Source organism: Penicillium daleae (assembly GCF_028827525.1).
Source record: "Penicillium daleae strain IBT 16125 chromosome Unknown utg000002l_segment0_segment0, whole genome shotgun sequence".
Classification (NCBI taxonomy): Eukaryota; Fungi; Ascomycota; class Eurotiomycetes; order Eurotiales; family Aspergillaceae; genus Penicillium; species Penicillium daleae.
In genome coordinates, this window is record NW_026623150.1 from 1,958,195 (window position 1) to 1,972,974 (window position 14,780).

The following is a 14,780-nucleotide window of genomic DNA, read 5'->3' on the forward strand; positions in this document are numbered from 1 at the left end:
GAAAAGCCCAGAACTGGACAATTTATGCCTAATAGACTACTTTATACTGGGATTAGATATCAATATCTTCCCAGAGTGCTATCAGTGAAGTCAGTATAGCAAACTTCGGACAAAGAGAAATGCAATAGAGCACTCACGATAATCGCCACGTCTGATTCGTCTTCTGCGAAAGAGAGATTTGGTCAAGCGAAAGAACTTGATGAACTGGTATTGTAGAATCAACCATTGAGGGACCTGATAACCGTTCGGGCCACGAGTTCTCCAGGTTCCAGCCAAGCTGATTCAGATTGTCGGGATCGCTCTTCATCTGTGTTACAACTCGAGTCCGCCAAACCTTGTAGATACTTATAAATATACGAGAAAGGTTTCCCACGTTGGCGACGATGACAAAGTTCACCATACCGAAGACCACAGCCGCGATACTGAAAGCAGTTTTTGTGTTGCTCATATCGATATTCGGAATCGCCCACACCGCGGCACAGAATGCCAGAGGAAGATAGAAGATGCTCACATACGTGAGCAGCTTCACATTTTGGCTCAGCCGATTTGTGTTTCGGGTCTCGCTCAGAGCACTCGCATTGAATAGCCCGTCGCGGCGACCCTTGACAGTCTCGACCGTGTCATCTATCTGGCGCTTGATCCCTTCGAGGGTGCTGCATGACTGATATTGTCGATGATGCTGCTTCGGAATTCCTGCATACAGGCAAGAATCCAGAAATACTTCTTGGACGTAGACAGCTGGTCGCCGTCAAATATAAGTTTGATGTATTTCTCTGGATCGATAAAATCTTCTCGGAGAAGATCCGCGATGTAGTCCATCAGATTTAACCTTCGAGATGCGAGCATGGAGTATGCTTCTTTGATGATCGCGACTTCGCCGACCTGGATCTGGCCGATTTCTAGAACGGATTTCCATTGCCGAGGAAAGGTATTGCGTTCTATAAACATGTTAAACCACCTGCGTGTCTCGGATAGGCATCACACGAGTATTGTCCCCAACTGGGAGGATAACTTTGGACGTAAAACCTTTTTTCCACTCGCATAGCCATCCTCTGTTACTACAAGGGTGGTAATTGCACTGCGGCGAAACCACGGAGCACCAGGGCGCACGTAAAAAGGATCAGTCTTCCAGAACTCCTTGTTCGATGAACCGAAACGGTGGACGATGATCTCGTAGAAGGTGATATGGAAGGCGCGGGAGGCATCAAGATAGGGATTGATTCGGTCACCCCTGGTTCTTTTGGTGCAGTTCATATGGAGTTCGACGGCTTCAGCAATTGATGCATCTGTGACGCCTCGAGCGAAGTCTTTGGATGCAAAGGATAGTGTACCACCTGTCATGTCAATACAGGGCAAGATCTCCTTTGCAGTGTTATTGTTGATCGGAATTCCTGCCTTTGTGACCGCCGACAGCCCTCTGCAAACGATAACTCTTCGCCATGGTGCAACAAAGCTCTTTACCTTTACCAAGTCTTTGAACATGAAGACATAAACCTTAATATCTGCAAAATCTCTGCTCGCTGTTCGCTTCAAGCAGCCTATTCAATCCAATCTATTTGCACGTATCTATCTCATCTACTTTAACATCACGTAGGGACGTATCGTGGATGGGTCCCAATCTGGTAAATGGATGGCGTGGCTGAGATCGGAGGAATAGAGCGTGCTCACGAGTGTGCTTGGATAAACACTTTTTGAGGCGAAATCGATCGGGGTAACTTTGGCAGCCTCTTCGCTAACAAGCAAATAGCGAACTGCGGAATAGGGGCCATCGGTAGCGACAATAATGCTACCAACGACATCAGAGCCATCGCTAAACTTGGCAGTCACTCGTTCACCCGCAGGGAAGTAGTCGATATCGACTAGGGACTTTTCCCAGTGCACGTCTTGGCCTTGCAGCAGCATTGCCCGGAACTTGTCGTGGCGAAAGTGAATAGAATTTTGTAGACTTGATCTCGGTAATAAGGGCCCCGGTCGGTGTCCTTGGTTGCGACATGCGGATCAACTTGGGCGTCTTTTACTTGAGCCAGAACCTCGGCTGGCACGAGGTACTGCAGAGGTTCGAGGCCCCAATGCAATCCCATACTCCAGTCGCGTTTGCGGACCGGACTATTGTCTTTCTTAAAGTGAGGAATGGGATGTCGGCCTAATGAGAACTGTCAGCTACTTGAGACCCGGTCCAGTCTATCGGTCTTTCACATACCTTCTTCAACCCATGGGCCAACGCCAGACCAGTCGAGCCTACCACTTCAGTGTTAGTGAAATTCTTTCGTTAGAACCTGGATAGTTACTTGAGTCTTGCACCTTCGTCGAATTTGCATCATGCTCATACCTACTCATTCTCATGCCAGGGAAGGCGACAACGATAGCTAATCAGATATGTCATTGCATTTTACACAAGTAGCACAGCAAAGGTAGTCTAATATTTTTCATAAGTTGACCCCTCCAACCTCTGGCTCTCCAGTCCTTTTAGGGACTTTTCTTTCAACATTTCGATTCGTCCAGCTCAGATAGCTCTGCCACGCCACGCCAACACATCCCGAAAACACACTTCGGAATTGAGGCGGTATGTACATGAAGCTGACGATAGCCACGCCCGACCACACCTTCCAACCATTCACGATGCTTGTGGGGAGTGCGATTTGTAAGCGCATGAGAGTTTGTTCAAATGATGCGCCAGATAGAAACGATTGCATGGTGAAGAAGTAGGTGTTGAAAATGGGTGTATAGATTGCCTGTTGAACAAGCACTTTGGTGGCAAGCGACGCAGCATTGGAGGTGAAGTTGAATCGACGATGTAGAAACATGAACCTGTGGCGATTAGCACAGCATTAACAATACATGATTATATGCCTCTGTACACACCATTCATAAGAGGGAATGCTGGCGACAATGCCGACAGTTAAATGCCGTATTGTCCGCCAAGGGTCATATCCCCGTGTCTCTTGACGCTCATTAAAGCTTCCATTGTCTTCATCATCAGCTGGCTCGGGTGGAAACAGAAACTGTGCACTCAAGTCGCTACACAACCAAATACCTATTGATGTGCATATTTGTGTGGTATACGGCCGTTGACCCTGGATTTTCGAATATGCTTCGAGAATAGGTCCGATACCACTGTGTGACAGTAGCCTTCTAGCCGCACCCGAGGCCGGTGCTGAACTTGCCTGGCGTCTAGATGAACATGGATTTGGCCATCGCCAAGATTGTGACTTGAGATAGTTTCGATTTGCAAGGGGTTGCGATGAAGATATGCCTCGCTTCCAAAAACACGATGGATAAGGTAGGCGCAAATTCAGCAGCCGGAACATCCTCATTGTGAAACCGACAATGGTTCGTGGTATCCGGGTTGAAGCGACCATAAAATCTTTTCGGAACTCGGGCATGCCTGGAAGATCATACAGCAAGTATACAGCTTCCAGCCAATCGGCCTTCTCGGGCCCTGTCAGGGCCCGCAAGTCGGCCCCGCATAAGCTTATGCGTCTCCCGTAGAATTTGCAAATATCTTGAAACTTTGCAGTTTTTGAAAATAGACAAATACCGCAAATAATTTCGAAGGTCAGAGAGGATAGATGACGAGGCAGATATGTAGACCAAGAGTGGTCAATACAATACATTCAAACTGCATTATCAGTCTAGCGATTGTATTACGTTCCAAATCCTCTTGTTTCCCAGGTCCCTGGGTTGGCCAATTATACAGTGTCTCTTGAAAAACTGTGTATTGTCGAATATCTGAAGCAATACAGTACATACAGTGGCAGTGCAAAAGTTTGAAACTATTTCTCTTACTGCCAAGACTTTTCTGCCAGATAAAAACTCACAATGCAGCCAAATTTCAACCACAGCAGCCTGATATTTTGTATACTACGCCTTCTGCCTCAAGATTACCTATACCCTGTGAGGCGTCGTACCGATAATTACCTAAAATATAACGGGTCGCACGTTGGAAGTAGGGTGTATTGGGGGTAGGTAATAGGCAGTGAGCGATAGGCGGTGAGTGGGAAATAGTTTCAAACTTTTGCACACCCACTGTACCACTCCAGTGCCACAAAATTTACAAAGTGCCCCACTACCAAGAAAGCCACAGCCGGTGTAATGTAAATACGTTTAGTATTGGAGAGATGCTAGAGACTCTGGGGGTTTGGTTGTTTCATACCGTTTATTTTACTATATAGCCCGTAACCCTAGGCCCCCAACAAGCCTTACCGTTGCTGTCGCAATCATCGGCCTCATGATTTCTTCGTTTTATCTTGTTACAACCCCCAACAACTGGTTGACAGATCTCAGCATCTGTGCAACTCCATCATCCCAATGGACTCAGAATTTCAAGATCTCTCGCCGAACGCCCAAATTTCTCCAGCCAACGAAGCTACGAGTAAGGCGTCTGAAGGGTCGTCGGGCTCTTCTCAGGAAAGACCTCACCCGCATATCCGGAGCTGTCTATTCTGTCGATCTCGCAAAGTAAAATGTGATCGCCAGAGGCCATGCGCCAACTGTCTGCGTACGGGGGCGGAATGTGTCTATCCATCGGGACCAGGCAGAGCTCCAAAACGACCACGTCGACCTTTTGACAAGCGTGTGCTCGACCGGTTGGCGGATCTCGAGGCGCTCGTGAGACGCCTGGATGCTACAGAGGCTGGCGGCCGGCTAGTACGCGGCTCACCACCAGAGAACCCTGCCACCAACTCGGTAACAGAACTGGTAGATGGATCCAGTCAGATAGAACAGCAGTTCGGTCGGCTTGTGATTGATAATACGCGAAGCTGTTATGTGAGCAACATTCTATGGGCAAGTTTAGGTGATGAGGTGTGTTTCCAAGTTTGATGCCAGGGAATTTACCATTCTTCGTGTTCGACTGACTTTGTGAAGATCGAAGAGCTGCGCGATTTACTATATGAGCCAGAATCGGAGGACGAAGATTTCGATGCGGCCACGGTCTCGTCTGCTGCCGATACCACGACCTCCCTCGGCTGTAATGCGGCGATATTGGGATTTCAGGCGCTTGCACAGTCCTTGAGGGCGTATCATCCACCGCTATCCCAGTCAGTGGCACTCTTTGAGATATTCAAATACAGTGTCGCTCCTCTGGTGCACATTTTCCACATGCCAACCCTGGTCGCGTCTTATTGGGATGCCGTGGCATCACCTGAATCTTTGAACCGCAATACCGAGGCATTGTTATTCGCTATCTATTACTCTACTGTGATCAGTATGGAATCACACCAATGCGAGGAGGTCTTGGGCTTTCCACGAGCAGCAGCAGTCAAACATTACCAGTTCGCAGTTGAACAGGCCATGGCTCGCGCCAATATCCTCAATACCCAGAGTGTGGTTTTGATCCAAGCTGTAGTTCTCTTTTTATCAGCTTTGCGCAATGAGGATGCCTCGCGTACCGCCTGGTCTATGACCGCACTCATCTTCCACATTGCGCAAGTCATGGGCCTGCACAGAGACGGAGCCTCATTTGGCCTTCGTCCGCTGGAGACTGAGATACGGCGACGTCTTTGGTGGCATATATGCTTGCTAGATATCCGATCGTCTGAATATCATAGCTGTGAGCCCATCGTGCACCAGTCAATGTTCGATACCCGGATGCCGCTGAATATCAACGACAGCGATCTGACACCGGACATGACTGTACCACCTACTGAGCGGGAAGAAACCACGGAGATGACTTTTTGCCTCATTCGATGTGAGGCCATGTGCATTGTATGGAAGACAGGTTATGTCCCACCCGGCATGCGACGACCTGGTCAACCAGCAGAGGGACTGTCCCTCCCTGAGCGTGCTTCCTTAGCCAAAGATCTCCAGCTACGGCTAGAGGGGCGCTATCTCAAGCACTGTGATACCTCGAGACCATTTTTCCAAGTTTGTGTGACTGTCGCACGCCTGATCATCGCTCGAACTTGGCTGGTGGTCTATTACCCACTCCGACAGAAAGATGATGGGGCAACCATGCCCAGCCTGACTCGAGACCAACTGTTCACCATCTCAATTAAGATTCTAGAGCTGTCATCCGAATTGCTCACTAGTCCTGCCCTCGCGCAGTGGACATGGCACTCCAAGACCCATGTCCAATGGCATGCAGTGGCTTTTGTTCTATCGGAGATATGCTCACGTCCCCCGTCGCTGGACTGCGACCATGCTTGGGAGTATGCCCAAACCGTCTATAATCGATGGGAGATGAAAGAGAACAAAGGTAATCTCTGGCGACCCATCAAGCAGCTGATGGCCAAGGCACAATACGTACGCGAGATCCAAAAGAAAAGGACATCGGCTCCGAAATCGTACTGGCGAGTAGCCGGCATGATCGCAGTATTACCTGGCAATTCTTCTCCAGAGCCCCTTGCGAGTAGTAGTTCGGAGACCAGGGCAGCCGTGAACCATGAGACTATCAGTGACACCACTACAGGCCTCATTGATCCAAACTGGGCCCTGTCCACAGAGTCGCTTGAACCATTTCCGGACAATTTTAGCGGACCCGATTTGCCCGATCCAGGCCTCGAATATGCATACCATGTAGGCAATGACTATATCCTGACGAATTTTGATGGTAGCCAGATGGATATGGCATTTGGTATCAATGCGTTCACGCCATGACAATTTCTTCGAGATTGGCTGAATTGATCACTGACCCTGGAAGAAGAGCTAGATTCAATCTCGCCACATCATGAGGATTCCCCCTGTATCTCAATGCTCTTAATTCTCTTCTCCAGATGTATTTCCACTCCCGCATATCGAGACACTATACCCCTTGAGCACGTATGCAGCGAAGCCAAAATTTTCTTCCGAACATAGCGCAGAGGGCTCTCGAACGGCTAGTCTAGCGTTGTACTTTAATCACTCTATATCGTCAAATGGTATTTACAGAGCAGATCAACAAGAAAAATTAACTTCCTCGTCGGACTCGGAAACTTGTCATTCCACGGATGGCCGAGGGCGACTCACGACCAGCAGCGAGAGTAATCAGTAGGCAGCCGAGTGCCGAGATGGTGACTTCGGTCAAAAAGGTCATGATTCCTTATGCGGCCAGTCAGCTGAAACTGAGGTAACGAACAGATTGAACACACGGTCACTGTGTTCGTATGGTATATTCCACCCTTGACATTTTGCGCGCAAGAGAGCGAATCGTGTACGGCGGTGTTTCATAACAGATGATGACATAATATTCTGCCGGTCAAAATATTTGTCTGTTGCTTCAATTACATGATAATATTTCATTTTTTGAGTTGGTCGATGGATTTTTATTACAATTTCATATGAAGGAACAGTCGGAAAAGATCTCATATCACTTTCTTGGCGTTTTATATGCAGGCAAAGTTCTCACTGAGGGCGGAAGACTAGGCGGTAGAGCGGAGATGGTCGAAGACTTATGAAACACCACAATATTACAAATTACGCGCTCTCAACACGTAATCTTCGAGCCTCATCGGGCCAACCGCATAAGCTTGTCCGATTCTCGAGGACCCACTTTTGGCGCTCGAAGTAAATGACCGATCTGGCGATCATCCGGAGCCTGCTTTGTCGCAAGTCGCTATCATTGCCGCCTCGGTGAGTTGCAGGGCCGATGGGATTCAACGCATAGGGGACATTCCCGCTTACAGAGCCTTCTTATGATCGGGTGGTGGTCGCCGTTCTTACACCTCTATGCAGTCACTTCGTCCACGCAATTCATTTTTGCTCCTGTTAGATCTCCCCATCTTCAAATTCATCAACTGTGTCACAAACTTTGCGCGCAATCTTCTATCCTCCTGCCATGTCAGCCCCTCAGACACATCCACCATTGCCAGCCGATGAACCGAAGGATGTAGAAAGTCAGTCGAATTCAGAACCAAAGCGTCTGGAACATCCGCTTCTATATGACGCGACACCGCTCACAGTTCTGGTTGATTTCGATGGTATTGATGACCCTTACCTGCCGATGAACTGGCCATTCCGGAAGAAGGTCTTCACAACGTTTCTGTATGGATTCACCACCTGTTGGATCACATTTGCATCTGCCGTCTATTCCGCGGCACTCAAGCAAGTGTCGGAGAACTTTCAAGTCAGCAGGGAAGTGGCAGCATCTGGTGTTAGTCTGATTGTGTTCGGTTTTGGACTGGGTTCTCTCATTTGGGCTCCACTCAGTGAGGTATACGGGCGAAAATGGGTGGTGATAGTGGTGCGTCTCTATAATCTCCTTTCTAGAACGAGATCGAATCCGGCTAATGATCCCTAGCCGTACTTTATTGCAGCCATATTTTCTTTTGGAACGGCGACTGCAAAGGACATTCAAACTGTTCTCATCACCCGATTCTTCACTGGCCTGTTTGGAAGCGCGCCCATTACAAATACAGGAGGTGTCATGGCGGATATATGGCCTCCTCAACAGCGTGGCATTGCCGTCGTCGGCTATGCTATGACAATCGTCGGCGGACCAACACTTGCCCCCATTATTGGAGGCGCCCTTACCTCAAGTTACCTTGGATGGAGATGGACCGAGTACTTGACAGGCATCATCATGATGGCGCAGGTTGTCTTGGATGTCTGCTTCTTAGATGAAAGTTATCCCCCAGTGCTGCTTGCCTACAAAGCTCGTCGGCTACGCTTTACAGGGAAGAACTTTGCATTGCATGCTAAGGTAATCTTATATCCACATGCACCAGTTGCTTCGAGTGTGTCTGACATTATATAGCAAGAAGAGTGGGATCCCTCAATCAAAGAGCTTTCGCAGAAATATCTTGTCCGCCCCTTCCAAATGCTAGGGACGCCCATTTGCCTACTAATGAGCCTCTACGCGTCCTTTGTATATGGTGAGCGAGCTCGGTTGCCCGACTTTGACCTGTCCAAAGAGTGAACTAAGACATTTCCTTTGACATAGGCATCTTGTATGCCAACCTCGAAGCCTTCTCGGTCGAGTTTCAGGAGATCCGTCAATGGGGACCTGTCGTCGGTAACATTCCATTCATCTCCCTTCTAGTCGGAATTTTCTTCGCTGCCGCGGTCAACATCTACAACAACAAATACTATTTCAAAAAGTTCAAGGCCAATGGCAACAAGGTCGTTCCTGAGGCTCGACTACCACCAATGATGATCGGAGGATTTGCATTTACCGCCGGTCTCTTTGTATTTGGCTGTAAGTTTGAGTGACACTGGATGCGTTTCGAACGTGAAAGAGGACTGACATGCCGAAGGGACCTCATCACCGCACATCAACTACTGGCCTTCAATAATCGGCATTGCCTTGACTGGATTTGGATTCACAACCATTTTTCAGGCGGCGCTCAACTACTTGGTGGACACTTTCACCCGCTTCAGTGCTAGTGCCGTTGCTGCCAATACCTTCCTTCGTTCAATGATGGCCGGTGCATTCCCGTTGTTCGTCCTGCCCATGTATCATAACATTGGTGTCAACTGGGGAACCACAGTATTTGGTTGCTTTGCAGCAATTTTGATTCCTGTGCCGTTTCTGTTCTTCATCTGGGGGAAGCGTATTCGTGCTCGCGGAAAGTGGAGCAAACATACGGTGTAGTACCTGGTTTGACTAATGTTTACTTGACCAAACTCAGGGATGTGGAGTTATAGAATGTATGGCCAGCTCATAGGAAGACCGGGGAATAGTGGATTCTCCAAGAGACTCAAAGTGACAATTTCTCCTGTTCATTGGTCTTATACAACGCAATAATAAGTATTCTCCTCCTTAAGACAAAACTTGAACTATATCACATTGAATCCGTCAATTTCTAGAAAATTGAGCTGCATTCTTCCACTATTCCATATCAAACTTACCAGGCTGAGCTTCTCTGAGCTCCGACAAGTCAAGCTTTCCGTCATCTTGAGTTGCATCACCTGCTTTCCTGATCATGGCTTCTGTAGACTGAAAGTATGACATGGTCATGCCAATCGGCATGTTCGCAAAGATCTTCGCACGCCCATTTCCCGACGAATTCTCCCTCAAGGGCTTCCAAGAGACAAAGATAATGAGTCCTATAACAATATTGTCTTCCGTAAGGGTTTGGTACCTTGAAATGACCAATCTTGGTGGCCATGTCAACAAGAGGTAGTCACTTTGCGGCTCGAATCCCTGAATCGATCACTGTTAAGTATTGTAGCGGTTTAGTTAAATAAACGAGCCTCTGATCTTAAAAGCTCTATTTGTATACCTTGGTAGTGGACTACCAAGCAGGCAAGTTTATAAAGTAAACGAAGCAACTAAACTTGGATTAGGTTCAGATCACGTAGTACTGGCAACATGTATGTTGGACTATACATGAATTTTTCGGGCAATGACCAAGACTCGTTAAAGGAGATAGTGTGTGCATCAAAAGAAAATTATTGCGGACCACAATTAATGACCAGGTACCTCATCAGGGACGTGCATTTTTCCCTTCATATGTGCATCGGACGCCTCCGTACAGTAGCTGACTTTCACCAATCCAGCACTTCATCAATGACGCTGAAACCGACCCTACATGAGGATCATAGCCATTGTCAAGGTAAGGATGGACAATACACTGAGATCAATTGAAACGTGCAAATTTGCTGCCGTATTTGTGGCGCTAGGGCTAGAGCCACCTGTGGTGGTCTGTGTCCCGCTTGTAGCAGACGTGCTGCTAGAGGCCGTGCTGCTAGAGGCCGTGCTGCTAGAGGCCGTGCTTGTCTGACTAGCACTCGGCGTACCGAGAATACCACCTTGGACCGTGGCTGGTACACTCTGACCATTTGCATTAGAAGCTGCCGATTTGAATGCATTCAGCGTGTCTGAGCCACTAATGTTGAGGAGAGAATTAGTTGGTGCTTCTCATACTTTGTGGCTACTGATATACTTACGACGGATTAATCACACCAACCATGCCAGCTGCACAATGTCCAACTTGGCCGCAGTAGAACCAGATCGGATTTGTATCATTAACAGTCAACGACCAGACAGGCTAAAACATCAGAAAGTTATACAACCTGAAACGATGCTCATGAAATTACCTTTCCGTTATTAGCATTTGCCATAAATCCACTGAAGAAGCTAGTATCGCTCAGAGGATGGCATGGGTTATTAAAAGCGGCCTCGACAACTGAGTGATCGCCTGGATAGAAATGGAACTCGACTACGCCCCCCTTAGGAACGTGGATAGTGTCAGGAGTATAGGTAAAGCCATTTTGACCAACATTAACTGATTGAGTGGCAGAAGCTGAACCACTCGCAGTTGAGCTCGCAGTTGAGCTCGTAGTGGCCGTAGTAGTGGTGCTAGAACCTCCTCCTCCATACTGGGCACCAACGAGAGGGAGGCACAAAAGGGAGAAAGTGTACAAAGACGCTTTGATCATTACTGCCACTCAATTAGATGAGAAAATACTGGAGGCAAAGGTTTGCGTGGAAAGCCCAGCGCTTAATTTCAAAGTACAGTATCAGGAGATAGGTTTCCTTTTAAAAGGTTTAAGCTGGGGTGTATGTGAAGTACCATAAAATTCCAAAAGTTTTTCGAATGTTTGGAACGCTTTAGTATACCCGCGGCATCATCGGCGTAAGAAAGCTAAACCGAGGGTCTAGGCAGCTGATTACTTAAAATAGATAATGCGGTTCGCGGTCACATTGAATGAACCACAGAACGACAGAATGTGGCTTTTCCTATCTCCGGCAAACTTATGCCGACCGATTATTCAGGATAATATTTTGACGTAGTTCGCCAACTATGGCTGGCCATCCTGGGTGCGGCGTAGCTGACTAAGATGGAATCATTTTCTGGAGGCGGAACTGGAAACAGGTTCTGATCAGAGTTTGGTACGAAGATGGTCTAGACCGCAACGTTTTCAAATGGTAAAAGCGATTGGTGAGCCTCGCTATCTTGTGATGTGGTGTTCAATGAATGCTAGAGCCGCACATTATGGAAATATTTATTGGGGAACTGATTGACTGCTCCTCGAACTGCCATCTTTGGGTACTGCGAACTGCCATCTTTGGGCACTGTTTAGTAAGTCATGACGCCTAGAGTCAATCGTTTCGGCATCCCTGGCCGCTCTAAATCACAGAACACTTGCAGCATCCCCATCCAGACATGGTGGAGGAGCGGAGATATCGTATAATACTTATTTGCCGAGATATCACAACGGGCGAGTATGGTTCAGGTCGTTCTCCTGACTACCAGCGGTACACACAACCCTTGCTCCCCAATGGCGACGAAATACGTTTGTTTTTGTCCTTTTACACCCTTCTTTGCCCTTGCCCAGTTGCAAACATTCGTGCCACCCGGGCAAAATGGGATCACCTATACTGTTAATGTACCCCAAGCCACCGCGTCTTCAGGCTCTGGGCCGATCTTTTCCAACTGAAGTCCACAAACGAGCTTCAGTGGTTTGCTTGGGGCCAGGGCGCTCTAATGCAAGGAGCGAACATATTCATTGTCTATGCATCTAGCGACGGAAATAATATTACAGTCTCCCCACGACTCGGCGTGGAGCATGTTATGCCACTGTATAACCCCAAAGCTCAATTATCAGTCTTAAATGGCAGTGGGATCAGTAATGGAGTTTTGACCGCAAACATCCGATGCGATAGCTGTATCACCTGGCCCGGTGGAAGTGAAGATCTGAGCAGTTCATCGAGTCCATGGGTTTGGGCAGCGAAATATGGGAGCCCCCTCAAGACAAACAGCTTAACGGCGTCTATTAACATACATGACGTTGAGGGGATTGCAGCTATAGACCTACAACAAGCAACCGGTGGCACGTCTGATAACCCGTTTGCGACCTCGAACAATACGAACCCCTCGAGTTCATCGAGTTCATCGCAATCGATTTCGACTGTTAGCACTGGGTCAGTTGAAACACTCAGAAAGGCCCATGCTATTATTATGATACTGGTCTTTGTTATATTTTCCCCTTCATTTGCTCTGATGCTTCATATTATTCCATATTCGAAGATTGTCTATGTCCATGCTTCGTTCCAACTTTTTACTCTTGCTTGGCTATTGCCGGGTTTGGAATTGGGATCTCAATGGCAAGAAGTCTTGGTTTCATAGGAACGTATCATCCAATTATCGGGATGGTGACCGTCCCATGCCTTATCCTTTTTCAGCCCGCGATGGGCTTTCTTCAACACAGGTATTTTCACAAAACTGGAGGCAAGAGTGTATTTGCTTACTTGCATCGGTGGCTTGGTCGCTGTCTCATAATTCTTGGCATTATTAACGCTGGTCTAGGTTTTCGCCTAACAGGCATCGGCCTTTCGATCGCTCCTATTGGGGCAGTTGTCGCATATAGCGTGGTTGCTGGAATCATCGGGCTAGGGTACGCCTTAATTGTTGTGCTTCTGCCTCTCAAAAAAAGCAGAACGTCCTCTTCTCAGTAGTTCCTAGGTGCTACCTCAGGTGCTGGGGATAAGGCATTGCGTGTTCAGAATAGCGATGTATACAAGCCTGCGGCTATTGAATTCTTTCTATGTGATATGATATATTCCATCGTGCTCTCCTATCATGCCCTCCCGTCCGGCCACGAGAGGGGCCAGTTCTTCTACTCTCACTCGATTTCCACTCTCACCTGGCTTCAATTTCTATGCACCACTTTACGATTATGAGAAAGCGTGGTGGCTTCTCGATTTTTTAGCTCTTAAAGAAAATTAACGGGTACACTCTTGATGTATCATGAGCAGGGCACGAGAGGGAAGCAGACGGATTACAGCTGTATACTCTCCTGAAAAGCTATACCGGGAAAGCATAGGTTATCATGGATGAAAATATCGGGGTCTAAACTAGCGCCTAGTTAGAATGTGGAAAGGGAGATCCCTTGGTTTCATTATCTGATCTCTTGATCCATATACATACAGCATCCTAGAGGTGGGTGACCACAAACGAATCCTAGCTAGTCCGTCCAGAAGAATAAAAATGTCGGCCAATTAATTCCATTTTCAATGGATAAAGTACGTCATTTGCTCGGCTATAGGAAGTGGCCTCCAATCGTCGTTATTTGCATTAGGGCGAGCTATTCGTTTCTGCACCTCTTCTTTGGTTTTGGTCAAAATCTTCACTGCATCCTTTGAGAAGAGATGACCAAGACCAGACCAGACGGTTGTAATCGCGACGGTGAATCTATTGCCCGGTCAACTCCGACCAGGATTTTTCAGCGCACCCAAAAAGGAAAGATGAGACTGGAACTCGGGCGGGAAAGGAGGGTGGGAGAGGGGGCTACGTCGGTGATTCAGGGGTGTTCAGGGCATTTAGGTAAAGGAGATGAATAGTAAAGCGGCAAGAGGATCAAGCCTCACTAATTCTATCATCAACAAGCAACAAACAAAAACAAAAACATACAACAGATGGCCGACCTCACCTAGCGCCCACCTTTCGGTCATGGGCGACTCGCCGCTCTATTCAGGCGGGCTTCAGGCGGCTTCAGGTGGCAGCTCATCCACCTGAATATTCTTCACCCGAAGACCGCCCAGGGTGTAGGGCAGGCTGGCAAAAGGCGCATTTGCATTTCTGTGTATAGGGAAGGATTTCGCGAGCGGCTAGTATAGAGAGCGATAATGGATAAATTATAAGCACGCGCTAGGAGCGTCCAGTAGCGGTCTCCCACTATTCAGCCTCTTATCTTACCTCGCTCCGCTGGCCCAGTAATTAATACTTACCCTTATAATAACTAAGGTTAAGGATTAAACCGCTAATTTTACCTTTGTTGTAGATTTCGATAACTATAATAACTTAAATCTTACGTGTCGTTCTCCTAAGAACTAAGAGAGCCTATCGGCGTGTACTTCGCGTCTTTAATAAGTTAGTGCCTCTTAATAATATACCGGGCGGCGACTTTTCCGGGTCTCT

The 14,780-nt window shown here is 47.7% G+C and overlaps 4 protein-coding genes across 4 annotated transcripts; 2 read left to right on the forward strand and 2 right to left on the reverse strand.

Annotated features, from left to right (window-relative positions):
• Positions 1-59: 59 nt before the first annotated feature.
• On the reverse strand, positions 60-3,048 carry N7458_001725 (uncharacterized protein; the record flags this gene model as incomplete). Its single annotated transcript, XM_056905108.1, has 10 exons — positions 60-78; positions 138-653; positions 722-938; positions 1,038-1,520; positions 1,599-1,911; positions 2,019-2,143; positions 2,201-2,238; positions 2,330-2,366; positions 2,549-2,808; positions 3,035-3,048. The coding sequence occupies 10 exons, from the start codon at positions 3,046-3,048 to the stop codon at positions 60-62; spliced, it is 2,022 nt and encodes a 673-aa protein (XP_056769215.1).
• Positions 3,049-4,308: 1,260 nt separating this feature from the next.
• Positions 4,309-6,597, forward strand: N7458_001726 (Zn(II)2Cys6 transcription factor; the record flags this gene model as incomplete). Its single annotated transcript, XM_056905109.1, has 2 exons — positions 4,309-4,803; positions 4,867-6,597. 2 exons carry the CDS (start codon positions 4,309-4,311, stop codon positions 6,595-6,597), a joined length of 2,226 nt encoding a protein of 741 aa, XP_056769216.1.
• Positions 6,598-7,753: 1,156 nt separating this feature from the next.
• N7458_001727 (MFS transporter) lies at positions 7,754-9,508 on the forward strand (the record flags this gene model as incomplete). The annotated part of the gene is made up of 5 exons (XM_056905110.1): positions 7,754-8,158; positions 8,216-8,617; positions 8,672-8,789; positions 8,858-9,112; positions 9,171-9,508. 5 exons carry the CDS (start codon positions 7,754-7,756, stop codon positions 9,506-9,508), a joined length of 1,518 nt encoding a protein of 505 aa, XP_056769217.1.
• Positions 9,509-10,444: 936 nt separating this feature from the next.
• Positions 10,445-11,298, reverse strand: N7458_001728 (cupredoxin domain-containing protein; the record flags this gene model as incomplete). The annotated part of the gene is made up of 3 exons (XM_056905111.1): positions 10,445-10,745; positions 10,807-10,907; positions 10,957-11,298. 3 exons carry the CDS (start codon positions 11,296-11,298, stop codon positions 10,445-10,447), a joined length of 744 nt encoding a protein of 247 aa, XP_056769218.1.
• Positions 11,299-14,780: the final 3,482 nt, after the last annotated feature.